Source organism: Ambystoma mexicanum, chromosome 11 (genome assembly GCF_040938575.1).
Source record: "Ambystoma mexicanum isolate Mex_15411 chromosome 11, UKY_AmexF1_1, whole genome shotgun sequence".
NCBI lineage: Eukaryota > Metazoa > Chordata > Amphibia > Caudata > Ambystomatidae > Ambystoma > Ambystoma mexicanum.
The window spans coordinates 1,486,495,956-1,486,509,342 of NC_090934.1; the positions used below are offsets into that span (position 1 = coordinate 1,486,495,956).

The window sequence follows — 13,387 nt, forward strand, 5'->3', positions numbered from 1 at the left end:
GTTGGTCTTTGTTTTCACAGCCTCGAGATTATCTAGTGCCTGCCATGAGTCTACAATGGCAATCCTGAAAATAGCTTTGGGAGCAGTAATCATTGTACCCATGCTGCAATTCGGTCTCCAGGTTTGCACCAATAAACTTTGATTGGAATACTTGTCATACAGCTAGTGTACGGATTACAGGCGATGTGCTTAGATAAGATTCCTCTTTCCTTTGGTTCTGGATAGTCTTTGAGTTGGGGCACAAGTGGAGGTGCACATCTTGTTGTTTTATGTTTTCACAGCCTCGTGAGAATCTTGTGCCTGCGATGGGCCTGGATGCTGCATTACGATCTCTAGTTTTGAATCCTCCATCTTTGCCTGGTATATTTGTCATAACAGCTGGATTACGGCAGCCTAAAAAATGTAATTCAAGGGAAAGCAACGCGTTAAAGCTACATGGTTAGATAAGTACATAAACAATCCAATATCTCACAAAAAGAAGTGATGAGGAATTGATTTTTGGGGCGTACTTAATTTGGAGGGGGGGGGGGCGGTAAGGGTACAACTTGTTTTTGTGTTCACAGCCTCGTGAAAATCTTGTTCCTGCGATTGCCTGAACATTTCTTTGGTAGCAGTATGAATTGCACCTGTGCTGTGCTACGAATTCTATGTTTGGGTCTTAGAGCTTTGCTTGGAATATTTGTCATACAGCTCGACCAGGACTAACATTTCTGAGAAGTGAAGGCGATGCTGCTTGTTTGGCTAAGTAGAAAAAACAATACAATTTCTCTTTTTTACATTATTCCTTCGATTCCAATTGATTGCTTGGGGCAGTATTTGAGATGGGGGCTTCGGGGCACAACTTGTTGGTCTTTGTTTTCGCAGCCTCGTGAGAATCTGGTCCCTGCAATGGGCCTGCAACGGATTCCAGACATTTTTTTTGGCAACAATAAGAATTGCACAACTGCTGCAATATGATCTGTGGGCTTGAGGAAATGATGAGGAAATACTTATCGTACACCTGGACCACGGCTGCATGCTCTCTGCCTGAAATATTTCTGAGGAGGGATCGCGATGCTGCTTGTTTGGATTGGATGAGTACAAAAACCCAAACCACTTCTCTCAATGTAAAAAACAAAAAATTGAAGCGGAATTCTTTGGATGCCAATTGATTGCTTGGGGGGATACTCAATTTAGAGGCGGGGGCTTCCAGGGTACAACTTATTTTTGTGTTCACAGCCTCGTGAAAATCTTGGTCCTGCGATCGGCCTGAACATTTCTTTGGTAGCAGTAAGAATTGCACCCATGCTGTGGTACGAGTTCTAGATTTGAGTCTTGGAGCTTTGCTTGGAATACTTGTCGTACAGCTCGACCAGGACTAACATTTCTGAGAAGTGAAGGCGATGCTGCTTGTTTGGCTAAGTAGAAAAAAAGACCATTTCTCTTTTTACGTTATTCTTTGGATGCCAATTGATTGCTTGGGCAGCATTTGAGTAGGGGGGATTCGTAGCACAACTTGTTGGTCTTTGTGTTCGCAGCCTCGTGAAAATCTCGTCCCTATGATGGTCCTGCAACAGATACCAGACATTTTGTTTGGTAACAGTAAGAATTGCACAACTGCTGCAATATGATCTCTAGGCTTGAGATCTGCATCTTGGCTTGAAGTACTTGTTGCACCTGGACAACGGTAGCATGCTCGGCCTGAAATATTTCTTAGGACGGAGAGTGATGCTGCTTGCTTGGATTGGCTAAGTACAAAAAGACAAACCACTTCTCTCTTTATGTAACAAAAAAAATGTGCAGAGGAAATCTTTAGTTGTCAATTAATTGCTTGGGGACAGTATTTTGAGTTGGGGTGGTCAGGGCACAACTTGTATGTCTTTGTGTTCACAGCCTCGTGAGAATCTTGTCCCTGTGATGGGTCTAAAAATGCAACCCTGAAGTTTTGTTTGCTAATAGTACGAATTGCACCCATGCTGCAATATGATCATCATGTTTGAGACCACTTGTCCTACACCTGGACCAAGGGTTACAAGCTCTCAGCCTAAAATATTGCCGAGAAGGGAAAGCGACGCTGCGTGGTTAGATAAGTACAATCAAAAATATGATTTCTCTTTTGTTTGGTTGTTAATTACTTGGGAAACAGTTTGAGTTGGGGGAGACGTAGGGGCGCAACTTGTTGGTCGTTTGCTCTCACAGACTTGTGAAGTATAGTGTGTTTTTGAAGAAGTTGCTTTCTATAGAAAACCTACATTTTGTTTTCGTGCCGCTTTCCGTTTTGCAAAATGTGACCCGTCTGTTGCATGTATCTGTACCTGCTTTGTATGTGTTTGCTTTGCCTCTGTTTTTCGAATTTGAAAATTGCACACATCGTTTAGTTGTGTGGTGGACAAGAATGGAGCAGAGTGAGAAGATGATGAAATCAGACTGTTGATTAAGAGAGAGGTGTGAATGAATTTGAAAGGAGGGGAGCTGGACAATCTGTCTTTTTACAGACCAGTCTGAAGTTACAGTGGCGTTTTCAGATGTGTGCTTTTTCCTGATCCGATGCAGCTGGAAGTAGAACATGTGTGTTTGGTGTGCTTTCTCCTTTTTTGTTTCAATAGAAAAGGAATTGAAAACTGCATCATCTATTGCTTTTGTGCTGGTCATAAGTAAGAAGCGGAATCCCTTTGAGAAATGGAAACCGTTGTAAATAAGTAGCAAGAAATGGTTGGAATTGCCTGATCAAGCGCCACGGTATGATCACAAATTGGAGAATGCATTTCAAGTACAGATATCACAAAATCAAATGAACGCCTAGTGCTACAAGTTTGCTGGAAGCAGGCAAGTGAATTGTATATGTTGAAGGAGGAGTGCCACTCTACAGAAATGGGTATGTCGGCTGAGTTAAGAATGATCAAAGGAACAAGCAATACCTGCTTTGAAAAGGAGTTTGTGCCTTACGCATGTAGCGGAGAATGCTTCACCGGTGGATTGCGTGAATGCATAAATGGAAGAAAAAGTGGATGAGAGAGAAGACTGAATTGATTAGAAAAGATGCGCTTGCAGCGCTCTTTGTGTCAGCCAGGCCTAGATTCTGTCCATCAGACATCCTCAGCAGCAGTCATGACAGGTAATGTAAACTATTGTGCAACATTGGGGTGTCTTTGCAATTAATGAGCCTGTTTATTTTTCCTGAATTGTATTAGTCAATAATCCAGTGGGCTTTTATTATTTTATTTCAATCTTTGCATGCGCTTGCAGCAACTACTCTGGCTATGTAAAAATGCAATAGTCTTTTGAAAAGATGCAATGTCCTCTTTTGACTGGTTGCACTAGAGTGCTTGTTTTCTAGCCTTTGTAGTTATGTTGATGATTTGGGTGAAAATGATTCCAAATTGTCTTAAAGTGCCAGTAGAGCTACTAAGTAAAAGAATTGGTGACATTTCTCACTTTTGTATTGTTTTTGTGGGACTTTGCATGCTTTCTATATCTTCCAACCGGAACCTTTAAAGGAATACATTTTCCGTTCTCGACGATCGGCCCTATATCTCAATTCTGAAAATGGCTTTGCTTAACAATAAGACTTGAACGCATGTTGCGTTAAACTCTTGTGTTTGAGACCCACATTTTTGTTTGGACAATTTGCTGTACTGATGTACAAAAGGGTTTGTAAAAAAATATCGGGGAAGATGCGATGCTATGTCGTCTTATAAGTACTAGATGACTGGTTATCCTAGTTTACAAAAAATACATTCCTTAATTTTATATAAAAAAGTGAAGGACAGTTATTTGTTTCTTGATTCCTTGTGATCGTACTTGCGTTGGGGGCAAGTTGGGGCACCGCTTGTTGGTCTTTGTTTTCACAGCCTCGAGATTATCTAGTGCCTGCCATGAGCCTACTGAACATAGCTTTGGGAGCAGTAATCATTGTGTACCCAGGCTGCAATTCGGTCTGCAGGTTTGCACCTATAAACTTTGATTGCAATACTTGTCATACAGCTAGTGCACGGATTACAGGCGATGTGCTTAGATAAGATTCATCTGTCTGGATAGTATTTGAGTTGGGGGACAAGTGGAGGTGCACATCTTGTTTTCACAGCCTCGTGAGAATCTTGTGCCTGTGATGGGCCTGGATGCTGCATTACCATCTCTAGTTTTGAATCCTCCGTCTTTGCCTGGTATATTTGTCATAACAGCTGGACTAAGTCAGCCTAAAAAATGTAATTGAAGGGAAAGCAACGCGTTAAAGCTACATGGTTAGATAAGTACATAAACAATCCAATATCTCACAAAAAGAAGTCATGAGGAATTCTGTTAGTCAATTGATTTTTGAGTGGTACTTAATTTGGACGGGGGGGCATTCAAGGTACAACTTGTGTTTGTGTTCACAGCCTCTTGAAAATCTTGTTCCTGCGATTGCCTGAACATTTCTTTGGTAGCAGTATGAATTGCACCAGTGCTGTGCTACGCATTCTAGGTTTGCGTCTTGTCATACAGCTCGACCAGGACTAACATTTGTGAGACGTGAAGGTGATGCTGCTTGTTTGGCTAAGTAGAAAAACAATACAATTTCTCTTTTTACATAATTCTTTCTATTCCAGTTGATTGCTTGGGGCAGTATTTGAGATGGGGGATTCGGGACACAACTTGTTGGTCTTTGTGTTTGCAGCCTCGTGAGAATCTGGTCCCTGCAATGGGCCAGCAACGGATTCCAGAATTTCTTTTTTGGCAACAATAAGAATTGCTCAACTGCTACAATATAATCTCTATGCTTGAGGAAAAGATGAGGAAATACTTATCGTACACCTGGACCACGGTTGCATGCTTTCTGCCTGAAATATTTGTGAGGACGGATGGCGATGCTGCTTGTTTGGATTGGATGAGTACAAACACCCAAACCACTTCTCTCAATGTAAAAAAATAAAAATTGAAGAGGAATTCTTGGGATGCCAATTGATTGCTTGGGTGGGGGGACTCAATTTAGAGGCGGGTGGGCGTCCAGGGTACAACTTGTTTTTGTGTTCACAGCCTCGGGAAAATCTTGGTCCTGAGATCGGCCTGAACATTTATTTGGTAGCAGTAAGAATTGCACCCATGCTGTGGTACGAGTTCTAGGTTTGAGTCTTGGAGCTTTGCTTGGAATACTTGTCGTACAGCTCGACCAGGACTAACATTTCTGAGAAGTGAAGGCGATGCTGCTTGTTTGGCTAAGTAGAAAAAAAGACAATTTCTCTTTTTACGTTATTCTTTGGATGCCAATTGATTGCTTGGGGCAGTATTTGAGATGGGGGCTTCGGGGCACAACTTATTGGTCTTTGTGTTTGCAGCCTCGTGAGAATCTGGTCCCTGCAATGGGCCAGCAACGGATTCCAGACATTTTTTTGGGCAACAATAAGAATTGCACAACTGCTGCAATATGATCTCTAGGCTTGAGGAAAAGATGAGGAAATACTTATCGTACACCTGGACTACGGTTGCATGTTTTCTGCCTGAAATATTTGTGAGGACGGATGGCAATGCTGCTTGCTTGGATTGGATGAGTACAAACACCCAAACCACTTCTCTGAATGTAAAAAAATAATAATTGAAGAGGAATTCTTGGGATGCCAATTGATTGCTTGGGGGGGGATAACTCAATTTAGAGGCCGTTGGGCGTCCAGGGTACAACTTGTTTTTGTGTTCACAGCCTCGGGAAAATCTTGGTCCTGCGATCGGCCTGAACATTTATTTGGTAGCAGTAAGAATTGCACCCATGCTGTGGTACGAGTTCTAGGTTTGAGTCTTGGAGCTTTACTTGGAATACTTGTCATACAGCTGGACCAGGACTAACATTTCTGAGAAGTGAAGGCGATGCTGCTTGTTTGGCTAAGTAGAAAAAAAGACAATTTCTCTTTTTACGTTATTCTTTGGATGCCAATTGATTGCTTGGGCAGCATTTGAGTAGGGGGTATTCAGGGCACAACTCGTTGGTCTTTGTGTTCGCAGCCTCGTGAAAATCTCATCCCTGCGATCGTCCTGCAACAGATTCCTGAAATGTTGTTTGGTAACCGTAAGAATTGCGCCACTACTGCAATATGATCATCTTTTTAAAGACCAATCTGATGTTGAGGTGGCAGCAAGCACCCCCATTGGATAAGTGCAGTGACTGCCTTACAAATATTATCTGCTTCCTTCTCGTACTGCTTTCGTTTTGACCAAATGTTTGCTTTTTCTGATCTGATGCAGCTAGAAGTATAGCATGTCTGTTTGGTGTGTTTTCTCCTTTTTGTTTCTTTAAAAAATATACTGCTTTCATCGATTGGTTTTGTACTGGTCTTAAGTAAGAAGCAGAATCCCTTTGAGAAATGGAAACCGTTAATTTGGGCACAGGAAATGAAGTTTGAAGGTGTGCGATCTGACATTAAAATAACCTTTGAACACCTGGAATATTGGAAAAGTAACTGTTTACCCTGGAATCTTGGACCACATCTGTTTAAGGAAGAGTTAATTATCTTCTGGTGGAAGGAGGCCTCTTTTTGCAGCTACACCTGTCGTAGTGGATTTGGAAAAGCAGTATTGTGTAGCTGCAGAAGGTTTAGAGCCACTTACAAGTGTTAGATTTTGAAATTGAGAAGGAGTTTGGTTGATGTGGTGATTGGAGAAATGGCATCCACAAAGTTCTTTATAGACCATCACTGTTGCTTCGAGGACCAACAAGTTTGACGATGTAGCATTGTAAGGAAAATGTGTGTCCTTTCTGTGCATAGTGTTGGGGTGCCGACAGCTTTCTGTTTTGACATTTTCCAGAAATGGCTTCTGACACGTTCCCAACAGATCAGATGCTCACCAAAAGGCAATATCTTGTTAGAACTTCTAAAAAAGTAACAAAAAATATTTACCAGCTCTACAAATGCTTTGAATTCCCTGATCAAGCATCGCTGTATGAACACAGATTGGAGAATCCATTTCAAGTAGCGATATCACAAAATAAAATTAACACCTACTGTTACAAGTTTGCTGGAAGCAGGCAAGTGAATTGTATATGTTGAAGGAGGAGTGCCACTCTACAGAAATGGGTATGTCGGCTGAGTTAAGAATGATCAAAGGAACAAGCAATACCTGCTTTGAAAAGGAGTTTGTGCCTTACGCATGTAGCGGAGAATGCTTCACCGGTGGATTGCGTGAATGCATAAATGGAAGAAAAAGTGGATGAGAGAGAAGACTGTGAATTGATCAGAAAAGATGCGCTTGCAGCGCTCTTTGTGTCAGACAGACCTAGATTCTGTCCACCAGACATCGTCACCAGCAGTCATAACACAGGTAATGTTAAGCTTGTTGTCCATTCTGGAAATGCACAAAACTGTAACGCTATTGTGCAACATTGGGGTGTCTTTGCATGTAATGAGCCTGTTTATTTTTCCTGAATTGTATTAGTCAATAATCCAATGGGCTTTTATTGTTTTATTTAAATCTGTGCATGCACTTGCAGCAACTACTTGCAATAGTCTTTTGGAAAGATGCATTGTTGTTCTCTTTTGACTGGTTGCACTAGAGTGCTTGTTTTCTAGCCTTTGTAGTTGTGTTGATGATTTTGGTGAACATTTTTCCAAATTTTCTTAAAGTGCTTTAGTAGAGCTACTAGGTAAATGAATTGGTGACATTTCACACATTTTTATTGTTTTTGTGGGGCTTTGCGTGCTTTATCTACCAACAGGAACCTTTAAATTCATTAATTTTGAGTTCTCAGTGATGGGCCCTATACCTCGATTCTGAAAATTGCTTTGCTTAACAGTAAGACTTGCACCCATGTTGCGTCATACTCCTGATGTTGGGAGCATCTACACCTGCTCATTTTTGTGTTCACGGCCTCTAGAGAATCTAGGACCTACCTACCCTTAGAGAACAATGTTGATATATTTATTTTTTTGATTCCTTCTGTTTAAAATGACACAATAAATAATGACAAACATTTTTAGTGACACTTGAATAACAAAAAAAAGTAAATTACTTTTTAAACATTTTTATTTGGGGGTCCTCTCCACTCCCCCCTCACCCACAGTTTTTCGGTCCCTTATGCCACCCCCACATATACTTTTATAAAAAATGTCGATTTTATTTTCGTTATTTAGGTGTCACTGAAAATGTTTGTCGTTATGTATTTTTCGTTATTAACACTGTAAACAGGTTTATTAACAGTGAGAATTGTCCCGATCCTGCAAAAATGATCCCTAGTCCTTTTGATTGGAATGCTTGTCATACATCTGGATGAAGGAGTTTAGGCTCTCAGCCTAATGTATTTCAACAAAGGAATGGGCCACTGGGTTAGATAAGTACCAAAGCAATGTGAAGTCCCTCTTTATGGAAGAAGTCCAAACACCAATTGATTTTCTGGGATACTTTTTTGGGTATGGGGAAGATGTATGTTTGCAACATGTCGGTCTTTTGTGTTCACAGCCTATTAAGAATATTGCAGTTGGTCTGAAAATGCAATCTTGAAAATAGCTATGGAACAGTAAGAATTGCACCCATGCTGCAGTACTAACAGTATGTTTGGGACCTATATCTTTGTAATAGTGTTGTGCCAAGTGTTAACAGGCTAAGCCTTGCAAATGATTTAAAAATTACGCTGGGCCCGTGTTATGTAGAATTTCTGTATTACCCAAATTGGTCACTTAAAATTGTTCAAATGAACAATTGACCGAATTTAAAGGGTCACAATTGACCTTTTCACAATTGACCGAATATATATATATATATATATATATATATATATATATATGGGTTTTGGGGGGTTTGGCGTTGGTTGGGGGGTCGTGGGGGGTTCCCCCCACATATATGGTACAATTGACCTTCACAATTCGGTCAATTGTGAAAAGGTCAATTGTCATTTGAGCAGTTGTAAAACGATCAATTCGTATAGAACCGAATTTCCAGCTTGTGTAATTCTCCCCCTTAGTGAGTCCCCCAACACTTTTTGCTGGACTACTGGGTTTTTTCTAACTCGCCTGAGTGGGAACCTTTTTCCTCACTCACCTTTTAGCATTTCATCTCTTGGCACTGCTCACAACTGTCGGGCAGTGTCATCATCTGAGCACGGCCTTTCAGGCTTTACCGTTCAATAGTGTCTAGTTTGACCATATTGACTCTAGTGACGCAAGTGCAACGGATAGCTGCCAAACCTATTTTGCTGAAAATTGCAGGATAACACTTTTCTGGCACCTGTCTTACAATTGGGAATCTGAATATTCAGGTTGATTAGTTAACAAAATAAGGTTTAACAATCTCTGTCCATGACACAGACACTCAAAGGCTATGTCCTGTCCTTGCTGTATCTGTCTTATATAGTGGACACACTCTCTGGATTGTTGAGGGACCACAAGGTCCTGAATATTGACTTCTTTGCCGCGTGCCACAGGATGTTACATTACTAGCTCGAGTCTTCTCTTTTCAACTTTGTAAGTATCCAGTGTGGCTCTTGTTAAACACATTAAATATAGTGATATCACACAATCTTTGTCCAGGACATTAAACTCTTACATGTGATGTTCTGTTCTTTTTTGTGCCCTTTTTATAGCAGATGCACACCTTGAATTGCTGAGGATCTCTAGGTCCAGAATACTGATTTCCTTTGCTTTAGACCTGCCTTTTAACCGTCTTCTGGATACGCCAGATAGGAGGTGAGCTCATACATAATGCTAGGCCATTATAGCGTTGGGTCTTACCTGGGTCTTGCAACATCTGATGCAGACATTGATTTTGCCCATGGGTCACAGAACTTAGAACAGTGACTTGCTGTGTAATCTTCCATTTCTAGAAGCTTGTCTTCCCTTTAGACGTTACATTCATAGAGACTTCCCACCTCTGCCTTTGCCTCCACTGACATCCTGTAAAAACACCTCAATCTTTGAGTATTCTTATACATTTTTTCCTCATTTCAATTCCCAGGAGCAGTGGAATCTTTCCTTTGATCATCTTATATTTTACCCATTGGTGCCGATTGGACCATGGAAATAATAAGGTAAATTACAATGATTACGGTCCCCTCTAGAAACAAATATCTGACCTATAGTTGTATGATATTATTCGAGGCTTTGTCAATATACTCATGGACATGAGATGGGAATCTGGAAACGCGTTTTATTGCAAGTTTTTCTTTATATACAAGCTTTATGTAGAGCATGACCCCTGAATACACTAATCATTTGAATAACTTCATTCAAAAATTTGGCTTTCTCCAGCCTCCATTAGTGAGCAGGGGATGCAAGGTCCCCGGACTTGGGTAACTTTTTCTTTGTCCACTCCTCTCCCTGGAATTGTTAGCAAGTTGCAATGTACTCAACCCGCTGCCAGGAATTGCACTAAAATGTCACGGCCATAGCCAAATCTGCTGCCTATGATACTCCTCATTAATGCTGGTGCTTAGGCTTTGTTAGACTGAAAGCCCTAGTCTGTCGCACTGGTTTGATGTCCTTATTGTGTTCAGATTTTCTCTGTCTTGTTTTCAGGGTTTTTTCCCCCGATGTGTTTCAAACCTGGGATTCACCAGTGACTGGAATACAGATCGCCCTGTAACTTCCTCCAATGCCCTGTGGCTGTGCCTGCACTTAACTAACTTGTCGGATGCTGCCTTGTCCCGAACCCGCACTCCAGTCGATGCATCAGGACTGTGTTCATCAACGCTGGAACTTCTTGCAGTGATTCAGTCACCAGAGCTAGGATTCCCTCTTCACATAAAGGACTGTGGAATACCTGAACACCAGCAAACAATCGCCTTTGTCTCCCCACTTCTATATCAAGAATTCTTGTTGGAGTAAATACTATACCCCACATGACCAAAAGCCTGCTGAAATCAAGTTTACAACTTCTAAAGCCGCTGCCCAACTATGGGGTTAGTTACTTGGGTGACCAAGCGGGTTGAAGTCCTCCATGAGGCGGGTGGTGATGCACCCAGTTTGTGTGGGGAGGGATTCCTTTGTCATCTCCCTCTTGGTCCATGCCTGTCTGGTCCAGTCCTGAGCTGCTGAACCCTGCAGACCCCCAAAAGCATCTGTCTCAGCTAACTAACAAAAGAACTGAATCCAACACCCCTGGGGAAAACGGGGACGTGAATAAAACAACAAACTTCTGGCCTTCTTATCTTCATGAAGATCTGCATGGGCGAAAAAGAGTTGCACGCAAAGTGTTCCACTAACATCACTCTTTAAGGATCATTAGTACCTGTTATCCTTTTCTGAAGGCCCAGAGGAGTGATAATTACTTTTTTGTATTAAATATCTTGAAATGCTAGTCTCTTTCAATGTCTCTTGTAGATGAGTTGTATTGGTGTCTGTGATTAAGTAAATCTTCCTTTTATATTTACTTTACTTCCTAACTGTCTCTATCCTATAGGACCTAACACAACTAGTTTGAATAACCATAACTTGAGTTGGGAGAATTGTGCCTGTAACTTACTTTTTCCAGCATGGGTTCTGGCATGGATTCACATGCTCATGAATAATGAATATTCCCCGTCGCCGGGCTGAGAATCCTTGGTAAGAGAAAAAGCAGTTTCACTTTAAAACTGTATTGCTCCAGCATGGGGTCTGGCATGGATTCATGACATGCTCATGAATATTCCCTGACAGGCCGGGAATCTCCTCTAAAAGGTTTATAGTGTTTCCATTGGAAAAAAAGCATTGACATACCAAAGCATCAACAGCCCATAGAGAAAAAAAGAAACAACCATTCCGTCGAAACTAACGCATCGACAATAAACACATCATTATTTACCGAAAAATAAAAACATGTTATATGTAGGCAACTTAGTATACAAAGGATATACGTACAACCAAGAAAGGGAAAGAAAAGACAAAATATATTGGAAGTGTAGTGAATATTATGTCAAAGAGTGTGTAGAAAGAGCCATAACACATGCGGATAACGTGGTGACTAACGGAGAACATGATCACATGCCGGACAGTACTACCATAATGATTAAAAAGACACTAATGGAAATTAAAAATAGGGCGGAAGACAACCCGGCTGAACCGAGTGGTTCAGTAATTAGTAGAATGTGTGGGGAAATACCAATACATGTGGCGGTGCAAATGCCGGAGACTAAAATCACCCAAAGAAAGTTAAACAGAATGAAAAAAAAGAAAGAAAACCTGCCACTAGCACCAACGTCATATGATGAAATAGAAATACTTGAAGGAGTGCAGAAAACGGAGAAGGGAGAACAATTTCATATGAGAACATTGGATGTAAAGAAAGAAAAAATAGTAATATTTGCCACAAATGAAAACATTACACACCTAAAAAATTGTGGCATGGAGACTCAACGTTCAAAGTATGTCCGCGACCATTCTCACAGTTTTACAGTATACATGCGATGGTACACGAGACACTAATATCGCTAGTGTACATTTTAATGCCAGGAAAGACTGAGGACATTTAGAAAATAGTATTTCGAACAGTGAAAGAAGCCATCCAGCCTGAAAATCCGGGAATCATGATGATGGTCTATGAAATGTCACAAATTAAAGCATTCACTGAAATTTACCTGACCACAACAGTACAAGGCTGTTTATTCCATTTTTCCCAGGCTATATGGAGGAAAATCCAGAAATGTGGCAAACAAACTAAGTACATACAAGACACGGAATGTCAACACAACGTTAAACAACTTTGGGCGCCTGCCTTCGTGAAACCTGAAAATGTGGAAGAGTACTATGAAAAGTGAATCGGAACAGAATACTATGAAACTAACACAAAATATTTTGCAGAATATTTGGATTACCTACAGATCCAAAATGCAGCATCCAGACTACTCCTCAAACTATCAAGAAGAGAACACATCACTCCTGCCCTAAAAACACTGCACTGGCTCCCAGTAAAACAGCTTATCACCTTCAAAACAATGTGCATAACTCATAGGGCAATCAATGGACAAGGAGCAGAATTCCTACAAAAGAAAATAATCTACAAGCCAACAAGACTCCTCAGGTCAAGCAATGAAATCCGCCTGGAACCAAAACCATACCTCAAGAAAAAACTTGGAGGCACCTCCTTCTACCACTTAGCTGCAAAACCTGGAACAACATCCCAAAAGAAATAAGAAACACCAAAGATCACCTCAAATTTAGGAAATTACTAAAAACCTGGCTCTTCAACACCACAGACTGAAACTGAAAATTGAAACAGAACGGAAAAGGGATGACTAAATGAGAGTGGACACGGACAACTCCCAGTACCGACTGTAGACAACTCCCTATGTAGAGAAGATCCCATGGCATCTGGACAAGGGACGCCGGTAAGAGAGGAACACAGGCGACACCCATGGAGACTGAGTCAACAACCCACCCTAACCCCACCCAACACCCGCACTCGCTCCTTAGTTTCCACCAGGTACCACAGTGTGGTGGAATTGTCGGGATATTGGCAATCGCCACACTAGCTGAGCTGT

At 41.2% G+C, this 13,387-nt stretch overlaps 1 protein-coding gene across 9 annotated transcripts in view; it reads left to right on the plus strand.

Moving 5' to 3' along the window:
• LOC138504630 (uncharacterized) overlaps positions 1-11,229 on the plus strand; it is an 89,347-nt gene extending 78,118 nt beyond the window's left edge. For 2 of the 9 annotated variants that reach the window (XM_069625227.1, XM_069625226.1), the window contains 4 exons: positions 282-7,263; positions 9,518-9,620; positions 9,889-9,961; positions 10,449-11,229. In XM_069625227.1, coding sequence (XP_069481328.1) covers positions 7,137-7,263; positions 9,518-9,620; positions 9,889-9,961; positions 10,449-10,757 — 612 coding nt within the window. In that variant the 5' untranslated portion in view covers positions 282-7,136 and the 3' untranslated portion in view covers positions 10,758-11,229. Of the gene's footprint in view, positions 1-281; positions 7,264-9,288; positions 9,399-9,517; positions 9,621-9,888; positions 9,962-10,448 lie in introns of all 9 variants that reach the window. The other 7 variants (XR_011279875.1, XR_011279876.1, XM_069625229.1 and 4 more) reach the window with 7 other exon arrangements.
• Positions 11,230-13,387: the final 2,158 nt, after the last annotated feature.